Consider the following 22,335-nt stretch of genomic DNA (forward strand, 5'->3'; position numbering starts at 1 on the left):
TCAGGGAAGCGTAACTCCCACTTTGCACCAAGTAGATTGCCACGTGTGGCACACGTCACCACTTTTTGCAACAATAAACACAAAACACCATGGTAGAGGGAGTAATATTGCACTTTGCACCACCTCTGGAACACCGCTGCACAGATCATATCACTTCTAACTCCTATGAAGCCCTCTGTTCTCTCCCAAGATTGGCATGGTCCTCCTTTCTTTCCTCACCAGCTCCGCTTTGCACAAGATGAGATTCCATAGAGCCTTTCTTCCCTCCCGTTGAGACCTTGCCCTGCTAAGGCTACTACATGAAAAATAGGACGGGGCAGAACTAGAAGGCAAGCCTTACATGTGGGGCCTTGGCTACTGACTCACAAGTGGTTCACATATGTAGATTCCCTTAGGCGATGAGAAGTAGCAGGGAGGTGGTACATGTTAAGGAGTATTAGTATTGGTCTAGGAGTCCGTATTAGGCTATGTGTCCTTCCCTGTACCCCAAGTCTTGTGTGATATTCCCTCCGTCCCAAAATAACTGTCTCAATCTTAGTACAACTTTGTACTAAAGTTAAGACACTTATTTTGGGACAGAGGGAGTATACATTATGCTGCTTGGAATACAATAGAGATAAGTTGCATTCATCCATGGTATTAGAGCCTATGGTTTGGAGGGGGGGGGGGGGGGGGGGGGGCACCGTGCAACTCGTGCTTTATCCCTGAATCGATCTCAGTCTCCCCTGTTGGTTCGTGCGCATCTTCTCGCACACCAGTCACGCCAGGTAGCCATCCTGATTTGGATCACCCATCTCCTCCTTGGACTGGGCTGCTACTTCCTTTTCCTGTACTAGCGCTCGTGACGAGGAGCTTGTAGTCCCCAGATTGACGTTCCCTCCTCTCCCCAGGACAGCTGCTGATGTCAACTTCAAGCTCCCGGCTGCCGCTGCTGTTCACCAGGAGACTGCCCAGTGCGCCGCTCCCTCTCCCTGCTGCACCTGCTCGCCACTGTTTCCTCTGACCACTGGACCTGCTAGCTGGCACTGGGCCTTTCTCCACCGTTCGCTAAATCTAGCCATAAATAGAAATGAGATGTGAAGACTTCCCAAAGCCCTATAAATACAGGTCCTCACCTCTAGTTTGTAACCCAGACTATGTACCCACTACCTATAATAGAACTTGTTTTTATCTAAGATCTTGGACTAGATCTTGTGCTCTAGGAGTTTTGGATTGAACTCCTGCAGCCATATCGGCCCTATCTCTGACTCTAGAGTGATATCTAGCACAAGACGTTGAAGTTGTTCCTTCCAACACTTGTGTTGAACACATTGTAGCAGCAAAGTGGAGTTGCTCCTCCACAAGCTTGTGCTGCTTCAGGTGGTAACAGAGCCCCGTTGATCCATACTAGTTCTTCATGTTCTCTTTGAGAGCGAGTTGCAGCAAGCAATGGAGCAATTGGAAAAGAGGATGGATGTTGCAGAACAACAGATCAAAGAGTTGTGTGAAGATCTTAATGGGAAATTCGATCAGCTGGTTGAGATGATAAGAAAGGGTGTTTCCCCTGCTGCCAATGAAGGAGATTCATCTAAAGAAGATGTTCAACGACGAAGAAGGGGAGGTAATCTTGGAGCAAGACCACCACAAGAATGTGCAATTCAGCGTACTTCAAGAAGGCCATTTATGTTGAAACTTCTGAAGGTGAAGAATATGATGATGCCCTTGAAGAACCTGATCTCTATGCATATCGGAGAGTACCCAACCCTACATATGCAAGGGATACATACAAGCTGAAAGCTGAGATCCCAACTTTTAATGAAAATATTGATACTGAAGGGTGCCTTGATTGGTTATATGAAGTGGAGACTTTCTTCGAGGTCATGGAGGTTCCGGAAGATCGTAGAGTTCCTTTGGTCGCGTACAAGCTGAAAGGAGGAGCCGGTGCATCGTGGCACCGCGTTCAAGAAGAGCATAGGCTGAGAGGAGAACCTCGTGTGAGAACTTGGCGGCAAATGAAGAGTCTTTTGAAAGGGAGATTTTTGCCTGCTGATTATGATCAGATCCTATTTATCCAATTTCAAAACTGTATTCAAGGGAATAGAACTGTTTCAGATTACCGAAATTGCAGATTAACAAGTTGCGAGGTACATCGATGGTCTCAATGATGCTATTCAAGACCGATTGATGGTGCAACAAATCTGGTCCATTGATCAAGCACATGCTCTAACCTTAAAGGCCGAGAGGTTTGTGAGGACAAGAAAGACAACTAAGACTACATGTCCTCATGTTGAAGGCTCATCTAGGAGTCACACTAATAGAGTGGAAGAAAAGACTGCTCCACCAAAGGCAAAACAGCCCATCCCGAAGCAAACTAGAGGCTTCGGAACGCGTGCGTTTTTGACCATGTTAGCCCCTCGCTCAATGAGCTTCTAGACACGATCAAGGACGAGGCCCGATGTTGGGCAAAGGCCGGAGCTCAAGGGCTCAGGGTCGTTTTGCCATCATCCTGGGATATCCACTGAGCCCCTAACGGCTGTATAAAACTGCCTCCCAGGAGGATGTAAATTCCCTCTCTTTCCAATGCAATGAAACGCAAAAGCCATTTGCGTTTTCTCGAGAAAAACAAACTAGAGGCAAGGTTAAGGCAAATGAAGGCCCAAAATGCTATAAATGCGGTGAAGAGGGACACATATCCAGCGGTTGCCCATTGAGGAAATTTTTTCGAGAGAACGCAAAAGCTTTGCATTTCTTTGCATTGAAAAGTGAAAAGTTCAGTTACAGACGTCCGCCATCGAGGAAATTTATTAACACAACTATCCATGATGGTGAAGGAAATGAGGAAGAATACGAATCTGAGGATATAGATGGACAGGACGTCTGTCAAGAAGAAGGTGGAGAGGTGGTATGTGTGATTCAGCGTCTCCTATGTTCCACATCACAACCTGATGACACACAACGGAAGAAAATATTTGAGAGCAAATGCACGGTGAATGGCAAGGTATGCAAATTAGTGATTGATAGTTGTAGCTGTGAGAATCTTATCTCCCAGAAGTTGGTGAACCATTTAAAGCTTGAGACTCATGATCATCCAAACCCGTGCACTATTGGGTGAATATGAGGATCACCAAACAATGCAACCTGCCACTTTCTTTGGTCAAGCATTATTGCTCAAATGTGTTGTCTGATGTAGTTGATATGGATGCCAGTCATGTCCTTCTAGGAAGACCTTGGAAATTTGATGTGGATACTACACACAAGGGCAAGGAAAATTCTTAGTCTTTCATTTGGAACAAGCGAAAGATCATTATTCTACCAAACAAAACTGATGGTAATATCTCTAATGAAGAGGGTGAATGTATGTTAACTATCTCCCACATCTCTAATGAGTTTATGGAAGACTTGAAGGAGGCAAATGTGTGTGTTGCACTTATTGTAAAAGGAGAAGAGCACCCGGTTGTTGAAATTCCAGCAAAAGTACATGGCTTATTAGCAGAATTTCATAAGATACTTGGAGAGCCGCAAGGCCTGCCACCAGTGAGAGGAATTCAACATGGAATTGACTTAATTCTGGGAGCAAGTCTTCCTAATCTTCCACACTATCGAATGAGCCCAAAAGAGCATGGTAATATTGAACGAGAAAGTGGAGGAATTGCTGCAAAAGGGGCACATTCGAGAAAGTATTAGCCCATGTATTGTACCAGCCCTGCGCACGCCCAAGAAAGATGGATATTGGCGCATGTGTATGGACAGCAGAGCCATTAACAGGATCACCGTAAGGTATAGATTCCCAATTCCCCGTCTGGATGATATGTTGAATCAGCTTAGTGGAGCAAGAGTGTTCACAAAGCTAGATTTAAGAAGCGGATATCATCAAATTCGTATCAAACCCAGGGATGAATGCAAAACAGCCTTCAAGACAAAGAAGGGTTGTTTGAATGGCTGGTCATGCCATTTGGACTCTCAAATGCACCAAGTACCTTTATGCAATTGATGAACCAAGTCCTTTGGCCCTTCTTATCCCACTTTGTTGTGGTTTATTTTGATGACATCTTGATCTATAGCAAGGATGAGGATGAACACTTTGATCACATTCAGAAGGTGCTAGAAGTACTAAAGGAAAATGAGCTCTACTCAACTTGAAGAAATGTAGTACTTATCAGCAAGAATTGTATGCCGTTTTCAGAGCTTTGAAAATTTGGGAACTCTATTTGCTGCCTAAAGAGTTCATTGTTTACAGTGACCATCAATCCTTGAAGCATTTTAGAAATCAAAAGCATGTTGATCGCATGCTAGCAAGATGGGCAACATATCTGGAGAGGTTTAATTATATCATCGTGCATAAATCTGGAACAACTAATGGAGTGGCAGATGATTTGAGTCGGCGTGCATGCCTCTTGATTTCTTTTGAGTTTGAACTTCTAGGCATGGATCAAATAAAGGAGTTGTTTGAGGATGACGAAGACTTTGGCCATGTTTGGGTGAAGCACACAAGGGGCTAGCCGTTAGGTGATGACTATTTGGCGCAAGATGGCTATCTCTTCAAAAAATGATCATTTGTGCATGCCAAGAAGTTCTCTACGTGACAAACTGGTTAGAGAGCTCCATTCAAGTGATATCTTAGTGGCTATGTTGGACGCGACAAGACCATCACTAACATGGAGGCTTGTTACTTTTGGCCACAACTAAAGAGAGATGCTGGAAAGTTTATTCAGCGGTGCCCCATATGTCAAACCTGCAAAGGCTAAGTTCAGAACACAGGGTTACACATGCCTTTGCCTATTCCTGTTGCTCCATGGGAGGATATCTCTATGGACTTCATCTTGGGCTTGCCAAGAACAAGACGAGGGAGTGATGTTGTGTTTGTGGCCGTAGACAGATTCTCTAAGATGGCTCATTTCATCCGATGTCACAAGACAATGGATGCTCATCATGTGGCAAACCTATTCTTTCGAGAAGTGGTCAGACTTCATGGAGTTCCAAGGTCCATCGCCTCAGAACGTGGTAACAAGTTTCTTGCTGCATTTTCGCTCACTTCGTGGAAGCAATTCAACACTAAATAAAAATTTCCAGCACTGCCCATCCACAAACAGATGGACAAACTTAAGTGGTGAACAAATTTTTGGGTAATCTGATCAGTTGCATTTGTGGAGAAAGAAGGGACAATGGGATTTGGCTTTATCTCTTGCAGAGCTGTCCTACAATAAAGCATAGATCCACAGGAAGGAGTCCTTTTTCCATTGTCTGCACTAAAGTTCCAACACATGTGGTGGACCTGGTGAAGCTACCATCAGGGAAAACTCAAAATCAGCATTGTCCTTTGTTGATAATTACACTGAGTTATTTGAAGAGATTCATGGTGTTTTGGAAGCACAAAATCAGAAATATAAACAACTTGCTGACTGTAAAAAGAGACCAAAATCATTCCAAGTTGGGGAGGTGATGGTCTACCTCCAAAAAGAGAGGCTGCCTTTAGGTGTTAAAGGGAAGCTTAGGCAGCGAAAGTATGGGCCCTTCTCTATTACGAGGAAGATAAATGATAATGCTTATGTGATAGATCTTCCTAGCAACATGGGTATATCTAACACTTTCAATGTTCATGTTGCCGGCTTGACTCTCTACCACCCAGAACAGTGAGAAGCGCCCTATGAAGATAACTCGAGGTCGAGTTCCAAACAACCAGAGGAGAATGATGAGGAACAATAGATGAGGAAAATAAAAATAAAATCATATATCAAATCTATCTGGCTGCTTCTATGTGGTAGTATATATACTACTTTATCATTTTTAGTATGTTAAATGTACAATCTAAAATACTCCAAAGTGAGATACACGAAAAATTTGCAAGTGAGCCCATAGTCTTTACTATATTTGTGAAATATGTACACATTTGTACGTAAAAAGGAGTATGCAAAAAATATGATGCATAGACGAATTCAGGTATATACTCCTGGGAGTACATACTGCCGCTCCTCATATACCACATAGATGAATTGGTTATACCTCTTTATCGTTTGAATATACTTCATTAACAATTACTCCCTCCGTCCGAAAAAGCTTGTCCCAAGCTTGTCTTTCAAATGGATGTATCTAGCACTAACTTTGTGCTAGATACATCCATTTGAGGGACAAGCTTCTTCAGACGGAGGGAGTACTAGATACCCCAGAATGAGTTTGATGAAAAGTTACATTTCAGACCATATATTTTATTTTATTTTATTTACAAGTAAATTGCATTTTTGTACGTAAAAAAATGTATACAGTACATATTGAGGGCTTCGATGATATTTATTCATGAAACTTGTATTGAGGTACATTAGAATAATTAATAAGGTATATTGAGAATGATAAAGAGGTATAATATTTGTTTAAGATGTATATTTGTACGTGGGGGCACATACTTAATAGAGATAAGGTGCATCCATAACAGTACGAAGTGCAATTTTATTCCCTCTACCCTGGTACTTGGTGTTTATTGCTACAAAACAGGTGCAGTGTGAGACAAGTGACAATCTACCAGTAGAGTGCAATTTATACTCTCCAGGGAATCACCATTATAACTTAAAAATGATTTCAATGGTAAAGTAAGTACAAAAGAGCTCATAGAAATCAATTGCTTATGTTTTTTAATGATTTCTCCAAAGGAAACAGAAAATTACCTCAACCTAAGTCTGTACAAGAAACATACCATATACCACATCTAACATATGATTACTGTCCATTGGAAGAAAGCTAACGAAGAGAAGCATATATGTGTAAACTGGATCCATCCTCTCTTTCTCCACTAGATCTTAAAATGCATCTAATGAGACATGTAGTTTATATGCATAAAGGAATCTCATGTACAGACCAGGGCATCTAATTATCTGCACAACAGTTTATTGTAGAAATCTGATAATCGGACTTATAACTTCGAAATCCCAAGGACATTGATATTTAATATAATCAGTAATGTATTTCCAGTAACATCTCAGAACATATAAAAGGAAAAGAACTTCATTAATACTGAAGAACATTGCTTTAGTTGGGGTTTGCAAAACAATGAAAAACATAATAGCAATCCAGAAGTGCATTCTATAACAAACACCTTGTCAATGGAAGCTAGCTCAGTCGCATCAACCAATACTCCAGTTTCTTGAAAACTTCGGTCTTTAGGCATATTATTTCTGCCATGTAGCGAGTAAATATATCATATAACATATGGACATTCTACACAATATGTAAAATAAGCATATATCAAGTATTCCCTCCATGTGGAAATAAGCATATATCAGGTATTCTAGAAATAAGTGACCACGTCGCTTATTTCCGAACGGAGGGAGTAGCAGATACGACTGGACATTCCTGCTTACTTTGCTATGTCAAGCTCAGTCATGCAGTCGCTCAACATGGCATGCCTACCAAAATTTGTTGACATGTATTAATGTTAGTTGCAAATCCATATCTGTAACATAAGGTGAGAGAATTGTCGCCAAAACTGAAGGTTGACATACCCCTTAGATAGGAATCGTGCTGCCTTTACATTTAAGGGGTTCTCAAGCCATGAGCTATACTTTATAAAACTAGTCATCCAATAAGTGCAGACATTTAGCACCCTTGATATCAGTTCTCTTTTAGGCATTTCTTCTCTGCCTTCAGTATCAACTATTGGCGTTGGCACATCTTCATAGTAAAATGGAAGCCACTCAAGCTCTTCACAAACAACCTGAAGACAAGAAAGTCATATTAACCATTTGAAAAGCGAATTAGCATCAGAGCTCACTCTGTTGCATGCATACTTACCTCCACATACAACTGATAAGAACTAATCGAGGACAACTGTGGATAATATAGGACGCTCCCACCAATAAGGTACCTGGATGACCATAAGCTGATAAGTTAAACACTTGGAGAAAATGCAAAGCTTGCTTCTCGATGCATCGATAGAAAGAAAGATTTACAATCATACAAGCCTAAAAGTAGACCGAAACAATTGAGCACATAAGACAAGACTAAAACAAAAAAAACCACACCACCAAACAAATCCCGGCCTAGATGCCATCCACACAAGCAAACACGACGAAAACTCCATGACAGGAAGCGAGATTCCAACTCTGAGGAGACACAAAGTTGGGTCGCTCCCGCTCTGGAGCAGACAGATGGCGCTGCAGACCGCCGGCCTCACACGGCCGCCGGCACCACCAGTTTTCAAAGCTGCACCACCGCCGGAACGGAGCTCCATGTACTGCACTCAGGCTACAGCATGTCAACCTCTGCAACCTACCCGCCACTGTAAAATCATACAAGCCTAAAAGAAGGGGCAGGGAGGGAGGGAGGAGTAGACCGAGGAGCCCCGCCCCGCCACCGGCTGACCGGCGGCAACAAGGAGGGAGGTGCTGGAGAGGACATTTAGCGGCAGTGGAAGTCGCTAGAGCGGTTCACTTCCTACCTGATTTTGGTCAAGACTACAGCTTATGTAGTACTCCCTCTGTAAAATTCACGTCTATCGCACCTTACAGAGGGAGTAAAACTCAATTTCACTGAGAGAAGAATATCTAAAATTCACATCTATCGCACCTTACAATACTATTGATAGAATCATTTGAATCTGTATGACTTTTGGAAGACAGGTATACTTGTGTACTTCTGCCTAAAGCAATGAAAAAACCAAATATCGCTAGGTCCTTTTCCAAAACCTGCAGCAAGAAATAAACAAATTGGGTTAGATCAAATCAGAGAGGATTTTAAGACTAGAAATGAAATATTGTTGGGTTCCAACCTCAATAGTTTCACTTGTTGTCAGTCTTGACCATATCTTTTCACGATCAAGAGCCCTTAGTAATTGTTTCTGAACCAGATCAATCCAAAATGATATCTCAAGTCCATGATCATTAGCAAACTTAGGAACAGCAGCACGAGGACCAAAATTGCACAAGAATTCTCTCTGAAGACCAATATCTTTCGTCAAGGTATACGCTTTACTTATAGGAACGAATTCAAGAAGCATATCCATGAATCGGCCAATAATATCAGGGACCATGGAGAAAAACTGCTGACAAGAAACTTTTGCTGATCCTAGCTTCGTAATAGCAGCAAGACAGAACAGACCAAGCACAAGCAAAGAAAGGTCACTTTCACTAGTATCCATTGGCTTGCCTTCGCTGCATCTAAGAACATACAAAACAGACATATATGTGAGCCACATATTACGCATTGTACAGTAAACATATTACATGAAAAGAAATTGATAAAACATACATTGCTGTTGCAGAATTAAATCGTCGATCATTTTCAAAAGTGTTCACAAATGTCCTCACCACCAATGGATTTTGATTAGATGAATACCACTGATATAATGAAGGTTCCCTTCTAGCCAATTCATTCTGTATAACACCATCTAGAGAGCTGAGAAGGTGGGATAAACTGCAACCAAATATACATCGGTTACGCGAATTTATTATCGAATCCATTGTCAAATTAACCCTGAGCTAACAAAGCACAAATACAGCCTTCCTAAACAAAATATAAATACAACCTCACATGGTAAACCTTGGCAGTTTATTTCTTCATGAATCATGATAGATCAATTGATGAAGCAACTTTGTTAGGAAGAGTCCAGTCAGTTTAGAGATCGTATTGAGCTTGAATAGATTTACCAGCTTGTTGGTCAATTCTTGTCTACTATATAAAAGGGCCAACCCCTCTCAATAAAGCAAATAAGAATATTGTCATTTACTTTTATCTACTTTTCAGTAATTACGGTTATGTCAGTAGCAGGTCCTTCCACGAGTACTATCTAAAGATAGAAAAGCAGTTTTTGGCTACAAGATATTTAATGCTCACACACATATGAAACATATGTAGGAATTGAATCACTCACCCCCCCCCCCCCCCCTCTTCCTGAGATATGCTTCACACACTCTCAGAGACACACAGAACTACTAGTAGTGAGCCTTTATTGATAGTATCTCGTACACCTAACACTGAAGCTTAGCTCTCTCTCTCTCTCTCTCTCTCTCTCTCTCTCTCTCTCTCTCTCTCTCTCCCGCCCTCCCTCCCTCTGAGAAAATCACTCAGCTCCTCCCTCACTTTCTCCGTGTTGTTTATCACATGCACACAAGCTGTTTTGGTGACCTGTTGCCTCACACAGCCAAAGCCTTTTTCTTGTTGATGCACTACAAGCTTATCTTACAAAGATGGCATACATGTCTATTTATAGGCTACATCAACCTGACCTTGACCTCCAAGGCTCCAAACGGACCTGAACAATACAGCTCAGAAGCAGCTAGCTATACTACTCCACCACCGGTACAAACAGCAGCTGACTTACTGCTGTCATTTATAGCTCTAGCACAAAACAAGCACAAACCAAATTGACTACTAGCCAACTGCATACTTCTCTACTATTAAAGGGGAACCTGCCATTGTCGTCATGATGGTTCGACCTCATCCTTCCCACGTACAACAACCATCGACCGAAAACCTCTCAGGCGCAAGGGCCACGATCGTAGGATCCCGCACCACTCGGCTCCAGCCCCTTGAGGAGCTCCTCATGCGCCTTGAGTGACCCAATGGCCTCCTCCGTGGCCATCTTGTTGATGCCACTAAACAGTGCAATCGATGAAGCAACAAGGATGAATTTGTTGGGGACGGCTCGGAACAGCTTCTTCACGACATACTTCTCCATCGGGTCTCCAAGCTCACGAATATGCCCCACAAGTGTCGTGAATTTCGCCACAAAATCATCCATGGACTCTCCATCAGTCATCTTGAGGTTATCAAACTCCGAGCATAAGGATTGAATCCTTGCTTCTCGAACACGCTCTACACCCACATGCATGGAGCATAGCGCTGCCCACATATCATAGGCCGGTCTCCTTCTCTCCAACAGGCGGCAGCGGCGCGTTGACGGTTGACTGGGACATATTTGTCAAGGCCAGCTCCTGCATACTCTCATCAACCTCCTTGGACGAGCTCTCAAGATCAATGGCATCCCATGCACCATTTGCTTGCAAGAGGTACTTCTCATCGCCCACGCTGCGTAGTTGGTCCTTGTCAGTATGGGAACGTAATCCTCCCGGTTGCACTCTCAGACACACACAGAAGTACTACTAGCAGTGAGACTTTATTCATAGTATCTCATACACACACAACACTAGCAGTGAAAAGGTTAGCTCCCTCTCCCTCTCCCTCTCCCTCTCCCTCTCCCTCTCCCTCTCCCTCTCCCTCTCCCTCTCCCTCTCTCTCTCTCTCTCTCTCTCTCCCTCCTACATGAACCAACCTTGACCCCCAAGGCTTCAGACCAATCTGAACAATACAGCTCAGAAGCAGGTACCTATGCTACTCCACTACCAGTACAAACGGCTCATTTACTGATGTCATTTATAGCTCTAGCACAAGACAAGCAAAAACCAAATTGACTACTAGCCAACTAAATACTTTTACTAGCTAAGTGTTGGTGTAAACTGACCCATAATAATGCCTAGTTAATTAAGCACAGCACACAAGGATTATATCTGTTCGGAAGTATTAGTATTGGTCTAGGAGTCTTTATTAGTCTACTTTTACTTTCCTTGCACCTCAAGCCATGTGTATATATATGGTATTAGAGCCTAGGTTGCTTTCCTAACATGGTATTAGAGCCTAGGTTTAGGTCTCCGGCGCCGCAACTCGTCCTTACAATCCAATTTTTTTTCTACCTCGCGATCGATCTGTTGGTCGATCTCGTCTTCCACCGTCGTTCCCATCGGGCGGGCCGCCGCTGCTCCTCTCTCCGGCCGGCTACTGCGGGCCTGCCTCATCTCGCCCTGCTGTCTGCGGTGTCTGCTCGATGCTTTCCTCTGCTGCGGGCCTGCGTGGCCTCTCCGCGATCGCCTCACAGCCCATGGTGCCGCTACCAACAACCGTCCCTCAGATCGGACCCAAGTTGGGTCATCTCCACGTCCGCACACGTGATCTAGAAGCCTGGCACCGACGCAATCCTGCGCGCTCGCGCATACTCTAGATCAGTCCCGCCTCCATCAGAGTCACTGCCACCTGTGTCTGCTGCTGTTGTAGCTGGCTGGGTGCGCCTCGCCGCTCGTGGATCCCGTCCAAGGTCGCCGATCCGCTAGTCAACTTTGTGTCAATCCACCGGCTACGGTCCTGCCCGGCTGCTTCCTTGCCCGATTTGGGTGTCCCGGGCTGCTTCTGCACCTCCAGCCTACTGTTGTTGCTAGTGTGCTGCTGCTTCTCTACGTGTTCCTCTGCATATTGCCGCAAGCTAGTGCTATTTCAAATTGGGTCTGATTCAGTGTACGCATGATGATCCCATTGTGTATGTGGGCACTTGCCCTTCTGCTACTCAGCTGTTTTTGGCCTCGCCGCCATGATTTTCTTCCGCTACTATCGCATCTACTCCAGTATGTGTTCCCAGCTTTCTAGTTTTCTTTGTTTTCCGCTGCGTCCACCAAATCCATTGATATTTTGTGTTTTCTCTTGTCATGGGAGTCCACCAAACTTTTGTCCATCAGCCTTTTTCAATAGGATTTCTGTGGCCTCTCTTTGCATTGTTGATCTAAGCTCATTCTCTTGCCGCCGAGCTTCTATCACCGTCGGTTTTCATGGGCCATGATTCTTTAAGCAATGCTTCATTCTCTTGATGTGGCATCTTCTTTTGACAACCCATCTTCTCTTGATACTTCTCTTGTATCTTCTATTGATGCGGTGTCTTCCTTTGACATGCCATCTCTTCGTTATCCCCTTTGGCGACTCGACATTGTTAAGGAGTATTAGTATTGGTCTAGGAGTCCTTATTAGTCTATGTTTAGTTTCCTTACACCTCAAGTCATGTGTAATATAGATATGCCCGTTGGGCCTTCAATAAAGATAAGTTGCTTTCCTAACATGGTATCAGAGCTTTAGGTTTTATTTCGCATGCGCAACTCGTGCTGATCCGATCTAATCTCGCGCCGCCACCAACCCCCTCTTGGTCGGACGCTACCTCCCCTCGCCATGCCGCCCTCTTCCTCTGGACATCTCACGCCGCCCTCCCTCCTTCACGTGCCCTGCCGGGGTCCTCCCTGGTCAATGTTGTCTCCAAATCAGGAGATTGGGCCACCCCGGTTAACTCTGCCTCCAGATCGGGCTGGATCAGTCAATACCGTCGCGCAGGATCTCATCGCCCTGAAGATCGCCACCGCCTCGGTCAGCGTCGCCCCTGTGCAAGTCTCTTGTGCTCGCGCTGGCTGCTCTCCGAGTCTGCCACCGGGACGATTGGCCCTCCCGCACAAAGACCGTCGCCGCCGCGTGACGACCACCATCCCAATTCATCAATCGCAGCTCTCTGCACGTGTGTCCCGAGTGCAGCCGCTTCTCACTCGCGTGCGTCCGCTCATGCAGCCGTGTTACTCTCCTCCTGCTTCTACTTCAGTGTGCGTGGCTGCTGCTATCTCCTGCTATGTTGGCTGCTGCTGCTGCATGCTTGTCTGCGCTGGCTGCTGCTAAACCTCGTAGCAGTCATGCATCTCTGCTTGCTGCTCTTTGTCGGCATCTTACATGCACGACTTCCTTCATAATCTCTTTTGCAAACACGATTGCTTCATCATCTTCGTCTGGTGTGTGCTTCCTAGATTTCTAGTTTTTAGTTTATGTTCCGCTGCGTCCACCAAATCCGTTGATATTTTGTGTTTCTCATGCCATGCGAGTCCACAATAGCTATGTCCGTCAGCCCTTTTCTGGTCATTGTCCTCTGTATATGATTTCTATGGCCTCTCTTTGCATTGTTGATCTAAGCCTATTCTCTTGCCGCCGAGCTTCTTTCGCCGTCGGTTTTCATGGGCCATGATTCTTTAAGCAATGCTTCATTCTCTTGATGTGCCATCTTCTTTCGACAACCCATCTTCTCTTGATACTTCTCTTGTATCTTCTATCGATGCGGTGTCTTCCTCTGATGTGCCATCTCTTCGTTATCCCCTTTGGCGACTCAACAGGTTTTGAAGACTCTTCATGCTACAACGACACTCCCAAGACGCGGATTTGGATTATCATTTTTTTTCTAGTATTACACTTCTTCAAATGCAATGCTATTGCATATGCTTTGCATTTGAGGGGGGGGGGGGGGGGGGGGGGTTGTTAAGGAGTATTAGTATTGGTCTAGGAGTCCTTATTAGTCTATGTTTAGTTTCCTTACACCTCAAGTCATGTGTAATATATATATGCCCCTTGGGCCTTCAATAAAGATAAGTTGCTTTCCTAACAGACATGTTTTGAAGACTCTTCATGCTACGACGACACTCTCAAGACGCGGATTTGGATTATCATCTTTTTTGTAGTATTACACTTCTTCAAATGCAATGCTATTGCATACGCTTTGCATTTGAGGGGGTGTGTTCGGAAGTATTAGTATTGGTCTAGGAGTCCTTATTAGTCTATGTTTACTTTCCTTGCACCTCAAGTCATGTGTAAACAGGAAAACATATACTCGCTTATATACAGGAAAAGGATGGCTAGCCAAACCAAAGGATAAAATAGGTAAGAGCTGATTAGGCAAAAGGGATTATCATAATCCACCACAACACTGAACTCAGTAATAGAAACACATATATACTCCCTCTGTAAACAAATATAAGACATTTTAGGTCACTACTTTAGTGATTTAAAACGTCTTACATTTGTTGACAGAGGGAGTAAGTAATAAGGATAAGCTCTGAGCAATTTTCGGCCAAATTTTGAGCAATTCGGTATGAAAATCAAGATAAAAGCTAGAGGACCTACCTCCTTTGAACAAATACATTAATATCTCTATCTCTGCCGTTCCCCCTTGATGAAACATCGATAACTGCTTGCAGTAACGAGCTAACAGCAGCCTGCAAACAATGTGTAATAATTGAGGGAGAAGAAAATTTGAATCTCACCAAAAAAATTGTAATCTGCAGCTGGCTTATTTGAAAGATATCCATGTTGAATTAAGAAATACTCCCTCTGTTCACAAATATAAGATGTTCTAACTTTTTTGTAAATCGGATGTATATAGACACGTTTTGGTGTGTTCACTCATTTCAGTCCGTATATAGTCCATATTTTGAAATATCCAAAACATCTTATATTTGTGAACGGAGGGAGTATTAAAATAAAGCATGTCAGTTGTGGTGCTTGGACCTAAGGTGATTAATAGTGGCAGCATCTTCACAAGTTCACACATATTTTCCAGAGCAAAATCACTTCCACCAGGAAGCTTGTCACGCAGCCATAGATACTGGGCCCAGCCGGATAAATCCTAATTGCTTTTATTGCTTTCCAAGTCAAGTTAGTTTGGTTAGTAAGGATTGTGTTTAGATATTTCCTTGTTAGTTGAGTCGGTTCAAGTCTTTTGTAAACTACTGCCAAGCTGCGCTATAAAGCTAGGCAATTAGCATGTAATCGGGTATCAAAGAAAGAAATAGAAAAAAAAAGGAGGTTTACCGACGCCAAAACCCAAATACCATTGCCCCCGTCGAACATCCCACGATTATCCCCTCCGCAATCTAGGTCATGACAACTTGGCATGAGACGAACCGATTCTCCAATCCCCACCACCATCCCCCATGGTCACCAAGATCACCAAGCTTCTGGATGAGAAGTTGTCCGCCCACCAGAAAGAACTTCTGGGTGAACTGAAAGGCACTGTCTTCAAGAAATTTAAAGAGGGCACTGAGAAATCAGGGAGCAAGCAGCAGCCAATCGCATGGGCATCGAGTGCCTCGAGTGGGTGGCTCCGTCAAGGGCCAGTACAGGGATAACCTGAAGACAGACACCATAACAGCCTGCCCACAACTGAAACCGACGAGTGCAAACCCAAATTTCACAAGCTGGAGTTCCGAATCTTTGACGTCTCCGAAGACGCACTGCCATGGCTCACTCATGTTGAGCAAATGGACAAGGCACCCCGGAAAGTGCAAGGAGTGGCTCACATCCTACCATCTAGCGAGGCACGGAGGCAGGCATCACTATGGTACCGACGCCTCAGACGTGCACATAGCGCGCCTCCCTGGAGGGAGTTCAGTTCAATGCTGGGTCGGCGTTTTGAGCCAAAATCCGGAACATCGAGCTGGCAGGGATTAAGAACCTGCATCAAATCGGCTCCGTCGACGACTATGAGGAGCAATTTTTAACTCTCGTGTGAAGGTGCGAAGGACTTACAGAGGCACACCAGGTGGGGCCGTTCATGGTGAGTCTTCACAGGTCGATCCAGACCGACATCAAACTCATGTACCCAGCGACACTAGAGGATGCCATGGATCATGCACGCGCGTAAGAGGAGTGTGACACACCAGAAGACAGCAAGAGAGAAAGCTCTCGTGCCCAAGGGAACCACTAGGGAGGTGTCAAGCCATCTACTCCAGAACATGCAGCTCCTCCCAAGGCGATGGTGGCGTTACCCAGCAAGCGGCAACTCATGCGGCTACCACGAACCGAGATGCACGAGCGGCGTGCCAAGGGCCTCTGCTACAACGGTGACGGCAAGTACAACCCCAGCCATCGCTGCAAGTGCCTTTATGCTTGTTGGGTGGATGTTTCCGAAGACGAGGCACCAACTGGACACAAGCACTGGTTCCGTTGTCTTCTTAGGCAGACTATTGCTCTTTCAAGCTCAAGAACGAGCTGCTTGTCGAAGGGGCGAGTGACGTCACGCCAGCCATGGGATACTGGGCCAGACAGATAGGTCCTAAACTCCTAATTGCTTTTATTGCTTCCCAAGTCAAGTTAGTTTGGTTAGTTCAGATTCTGTTTAGTTCTTTCCTTGTTAGTTGAGTCGGTTCAAGTCCTTCCTAAACTACTGCCAAGCTGCATTATAAAGCCAGGCAATTAGCATGTAATCAGGTATCGATGAAAGAATTAGAGAAGAGGGGATGTCTACCTCACCACGGCTCCAAGACCCAAATATCCTCGCCCCCCTCCTTCCAACGTCCCACGGTTATCCCCTCCGCAACCTAGGTTGTGACAGAGCTACTACTGTTTTAATACACACTACTGGATTCAGTTACAATTGATAACCCATCCATAATTTTTTTTAGCCGCCTAACATACAAAATAACCGCCAAGTATATAAACTGACTACAACAGAAATACAGAATTGTACTCAATAATTCAAGAAGAAAAATTGACTAACAACAGAATTACCTGAATGGGCTGAAGAAGCAAAAGAAATAAGGATGCATGTAACAACTACGGTTTACACAAAATACTCATGGCTGTTCTCTGAGTGGAATGGGGGAAAACTCAACAAAAACCTATTAAGACTACAGAGATTTATCACTCTCTTCACGCAAAGCACAAAGGAGTTTCTACCTGGTAAGACAGCGATTTTATCCATGCATTGTTATCGATACCAAGCCACATCTTTGGGAACCAAGAGTTTATTGATGATTTGCTGTGATCAAGGAAAGCCAATTCAATAGATCTCGCAGCATCATGTATTGATTGGACAAGGCCAGTGCTTATGTCTTCATTTTGCAATGCTTTATCCAATTCCACCCTTATTTCCTTCATTTGACTTGCTGGATCAACTTGTGGTACTCCATTAACAGACACACCACTGCCATCATCTTGAGAAGCCAATGGAATACTGTGAACCCACCTTCTAGTTCTCTGAAAGGCTATCCTCTGTCTCCTAAATTCTAACCATCTAGCACTCAAAATGATCTTCTCAAATTCCGATGGTGAACTTGTTAAATAGCACTTTCTCTTAGAAATTTGGGAATGGAATTTTTGACTCCTTAGATCAACAACACTTCTGCATACGAACCTGAATCCATATACTTTGTCCAGGGTGCAAATCTTTGATGTGCTGCAAACACACCCATTAGATCAGTTAATAATCCAAAACAGTAAACAGAACTGTAAAATGAACTTCATTATATCACAAATATTTGTCCACTAGTTCCACCCATCAAACCAACAGAACAGAAGCCAAAACAAGTTTTGGAACCCGATTCGCAAGTCATTTTTGACGATGAGACTGTGAGACCACAATGCTACAGGCATCACCTTTGCCGGCAAGCTACCAGACCAACCAGGCAGAAATTTCCAGCCTACACACAACCCCGAATCACCCGCCCAACTCAGAGACCAATTCAACAAACCACAAGCAGTCACACCTACACCTCCCAATAGCAAGACTAATCTGCGCATTCCTGCGCAATACCTCCCACCAGAGAGCTAACAGTAGCAACTAGCGACTAATGGGACAGCTAGCGAAGCCTCGGAAAGACATAGAACGAGAGAGAGAAGTCCGACCTGGCTGCGCAGATGGCTGCCCTCGGCTCGCCGCCGAGGGTGAAGTGTCGCGGCTGCGACGCCACGGCGGTCGCCATCAGGGGCTGCTACTCCTCGAGGCCGACGACGAGATCGGCGCGGGATTCACGAGCTTCACAACAAGCGAGGACGAGAGGGATAGGGTTTATATCTGGAGGGAAGCTGCGGTGGGAAAGAACTCAACCGAAGCAAGGCTTCCAGGCGAGGTGAGCGAGGAGGGGGGAAGTGGGCCCCGGAAACGATAGGCACCGGGAAGGGCCACTTGGCTTCTCCCTTTCTTCTTCTTTTCCTTTTTCTGGGAGTGTCTAGTTTTCAGTCGTGTGTTTTTCGGTTTGGTTTTGGTTGGATTTTTTCTTCAGTTCTGTCTAGACAAGTCTATGTAATGATTTCGCTTTTTAGTCTGGTCTTGCCACGTAAAAATGGACAGTAAAATTTTGCTTTTATGTTGGTCCTCACCAAAACTTGACCCGACAATTTTGGTAAGATTCCTCATCCAAAGATGAGGAACTCATCATGGTTGCAATCATGCAAAACAAGCGTGGTTGCACGCTGTGGATGTTCACTTTCGGTACGTCAATCTCTTCTCACGATTTTGCAAACGCTTTCAGAACCTTCACAAGGACTATTTTACATAGGAATGTACCTTCGACCCAAGGTTGTTCCGCATATGCAACCGGTGCATTTATTTATTTTTCGGCATACTTGTCGCTCTTCGTGTCTCATTTAAGTTTTTCGTCACATGTATAGAATGTATCATCCTTTTTTTTCGTGCATAGCAAATGCTCTAGAGGCATATGGTAGCTATTTTTTTCCTAAGAATAAATAGCGTTGGTGTTCCTGGTTTACATCATTATCAAAAGTTGCCCTCGGTATTTGGTATCAGATGGTCTTACTCATGAGTATTATCCGCTAGTAAAGTCCTTCGTCTTACATAATTTTAAAAGATTTGTGTGTTGTGATCGAGGTCTTTTGTTGTCATAATCTGAGATCTCCAAATACCAAAGATAGTGTTAGATTACTTGCAGTCGGAGAGCAAAGGGGGTCTTCGGGTATGCTCGGACGAGTCGACTACATGCATTGTAAGTGGAAAAATAGCCCTATTATACATAAAGGATTTTTTTTGTTGGCTATAATTGTGTGCCAATAATCATTCTTGAAGTTGTTTCTTCACACAACCTTTGGATTTGGCATTCTTTCTTTGGTTTACCAGGATCTCATAACGATATAAATGTTCTTCCCTATTAACCCATGTTTGCAAATCCAGTTGAAGGGCATGCTTCAAAAGTGGATTATACCATCAATGGTCACAACTACAACATGGGTATTACCTTGCAGATGTCATTTATCCCCAATGGGCCACATTCGTTAAGACAATTCCAAATCCAATGGTGAAAGGAACAAACTTTTCTCCCACATGTGCCTTTGGGGGTTCAGCAAGCTTATTTTGCAATTGTATGTGGATCAACAAGGTATTGAAATCTGGAGATACACCGAGAAATTACAACAACTTGTATCATCCCGCATAACATGATAATACAAGATGAGTGTGGAAGTCGTGTAGACTACTGCTATAAGAATGTGGGAGAACTGGCGACACATTCTCACCAAGAGCCAGTTACATTGACTCAATTTCTTCAAGTTCATGGTGATATTCGAGACAAACAAGTTCATTGTCAGCATCAACTTGCTATAGTTGAGCACATGTGGTGCGGAGCACACTACCGTCATCACCACGGATATGGCCCCATCGCCAATGAACACGCGCAACACATATACTAGGGTGAACTCTATCCTTTATGTGTCTACTTGGTTCTCAAATGATAGTATACTACTTGACCCTGCTCCCTCGTGTGTTCATAGGTTTGAGTTAAGCTTCACACTTGTCGATGAGAGTCCAAGCACAAGAGCACGCCTACACCATTGATGACCCACAAGTATAGGGGATCAATCGTAGTCCTTTCGATAAGAAAGAGTGCCAAACCCAACGAGGAGCAGAAATAATTGATAAGCAATTTTCAGTAAGGTATTCTCTTCAAGTGCTTTAAGTAGTAGTAACAGATAGTTTGGCATCAAGATAATTCGTAACAAGTAGCAAGTAACAATAGTAACAAAGGTGCAGCAAGGTGGCCCAATCTTTTTCGTAGTAAAGGACAAGTCGAAAGTACTTCTTATAGCGAGTAAAATGTTCTCGAGGACACATGAAAATTTCATCTAGTTATGTTCATCATGTTTAGTTGATTTGTGTTCACTACTTTGATAGTTTGATATGTGGGTGGACCGATGATGGAGTGTTGTTCTTACTTGAACAAACAAACCACTTATGATTACCCCCTCTCGCAAGCATCCTCACCTATGAAAGAAGAATTAAGATAAATCTAATCATAGAATGAAACATATGGATCCAGATCAGCCCCTTACGGAATAATTTATAAACTAAGGTTTAAGCTTCTGTCACTCTCGCAACTCATCATCTACTTACTACTCCTCAATGCTTCCCCTAGGCCCAAACATGATGAAGTGTCATGTAGTCGACGTTCACACGACACCACTAGAGAAAGAACAACATGCACATCATCAAACTGAATGAATACCAACTTTACACGATTACTTATAACAAGACTTCTCCAGTGTCCTCAAGAACAAACGGTACTACTCACAAATCATATTCATGTCCATGATCAGAGGAGAATAATATATGATTAACAATCAGAACATATGATCTTCCACCAAGTAAACCAACTAGCATCGACTACAAGATGTAATCAACACTATTAGCAACCCACAAGTATCAATATGAGGTTTTGAGATAAAGATTGAATACAAGAGATGAAGTAGGGTTTGAGATGAGATGGTGCCAGTGAAGATATTGATGGAGATGAGTCCTCCCATGATGAGAAGATCGTTGGTGATGGCGATGGCTTGGATTTCCCCCTCCCAGAGGGAAGTATCCCCGGCGGAGTCGCTCCACCAGAGAGCAAAAGTGCTCCTCCCCAGGTCCCGCCTCGAGACGGCGGCGCTTCGTCCCGAAAGTCTTATCTCAGTTTTTTCTGGGGTAAATGGCTTCATATAGGAGGAGGGCCATGGAGGCCTGCTGGTGGGCCCATAAGCTCACATGGTGCGCCTAGAGGGGGGGCACCACCTGAGCTTGTGGATCACTAGTGGGGCCCCTCCCGGTGACTCTTCTTCTTGTATATATTATTAATTACAAAATAAGTCTCCATAAATTTCAGGTCATTTGGAGCTCCGGAGAATAACCATCTCTGCTATAGCTCTTTACAGGTCTAGAATTCCAACTGTCGGCAATTTCCATCTTCATATAAACCTTGCACAATAAGAGAGAAAATGCATTAGAATTGCATCATGAAGTGAAATATTGACCTAAAACATTATAAATAGCAGTAAGAAAATGATACGTCTCCAGCGTATCTATATTTTTTTATTGTTCCATGCTATTATAGTATCCATCTTGGATGTTTTATATGCATTATTATGCTATTTTTATATCATTTTTTGGGACTAACCTATTAACCTAGTGCCCAATGCCAGTTGTTGCTTTTCCTTGTTTTTGTCTTCTACAGAAATCAATACCAAACGGAGTCCAAACGGAATGGAACTTTTTGAGGATTTTTCATGCACCAAAAGACAACCATGAAGCTTCAGGAGGAGGCCAGAGGAGCCACGAGAGGGCCACAAGCCCTAGAGGCACGCCCCCAGGCTTGTGGGCCCCTCGGGACTTCCCTAACCCTAATTCCAGCTTTATAAATACCCAAATATTCCCCGTATACCATAGGGCACACCAAAAATACTTTTCTGCCGCCGCAAGCTTCTGTTCTCGTGAGATCCCATCTTGGGGCCTTTTCCGGCACTCTGCCGGGGGGGATTCGATCACGGAGGGTCTCTACAGCAACCTTGTTGCCCTTCCGATGATGTGTGAGTAATTTACCACGGACCTAAGGGTCCATAGCTAGTAGCTAGATGGCTTCTTCTCTCTCTTTGATCTTCAATACAATGTTCTCCTCGATGTTCTTGGGAATATATTCGATGTAATATTTATTTGTGGTGCATTTGTCGAGATCCGATGAATTGTGGACTTATGATCAGATTATC

General features: G+C 43.9%; 1 protein-coding gene across 7 annotated transcripts in view; it reads right to left on the reverse strand.

Annotated features, from left to right (window-relative positions):
• LOC125518831 (uncharacterized) overlaps positions 1 to 18,473 on the reverse strand; it is a 42,193-nt gene extending 23,720 nt beyond the window's left edge. For 5 of the 7 annotated variants that reach the window (XM_048683706.2, XM_087535304.1, XM_048683704.2 and 2 more), the window contains exons 1-10: positions 18,211 to 18,473; positions 17,263 to 17,761; positions 14,710 to 14,801; positions 9,214 to 9,378; positions 8,735 to 9,122; positions 8,533 to 8,651; positions 7,759 to 7,831; positions 7,470 to 7,681; positions 7,329 to 7,373; positions 7,064 to 7,142 (exon numbers count right to left, since the gene is read on the reverse strand). In XM_048683706.2, coding sequence (XP_048539663.2) covers positions 7,064 to 7,142; positions 7,329 to 7,373; positions 7,470 to 7,681; positions 7,759 to 7,831; positions 8,533 to 8,651; positions 8,735 to 9,122; positions 9,214 to 9,378; positions 14,710 to 14,801; positions 17,263 to 17,761; positions 18,211 to 18,287 — 1,749 coding nt within the window. In that variant the 5' untranslated portion in view covers positions 18,288 to 18,473. The remainder of the gene's footprint in view (positions 1 to 7,063; positions 7,143 to 7,328; positions 7,374 to 7,469; positions 7,682 to 7,758; positions 7,832 to 8,532; positions 8,652 to 8,734; positions 9,123 to 9,213; positions 9,379 to 14,709; positions 14,802 to 17,262; positions 17,762 to 18,210) is intronic. The other 2 variants (XM_048683703.2, XM_048683702.2) reach the window with 2 other exon arrangements.
• Between the last annotated feature and the right edge of the window lie 3,862 nt (positions 18,474 to 22,335).

The sequence above is a fragment of the Triticum urartu genome, chromosome 7A, assembly GCF_056163025.1.
Source record: "Triticum urartu cultivar PI428250 chromosome 7A, HENAU_Tu73, whole genome shotgun sequence".
In the NCBI taxonomy this organism is placed as follows: domain Eukaryota; kingdom Viridiplantae; phylum Streptophyta; class Magnoliopsida; order Poales; family Poaceae; genus Triticum; species Triticum urartu.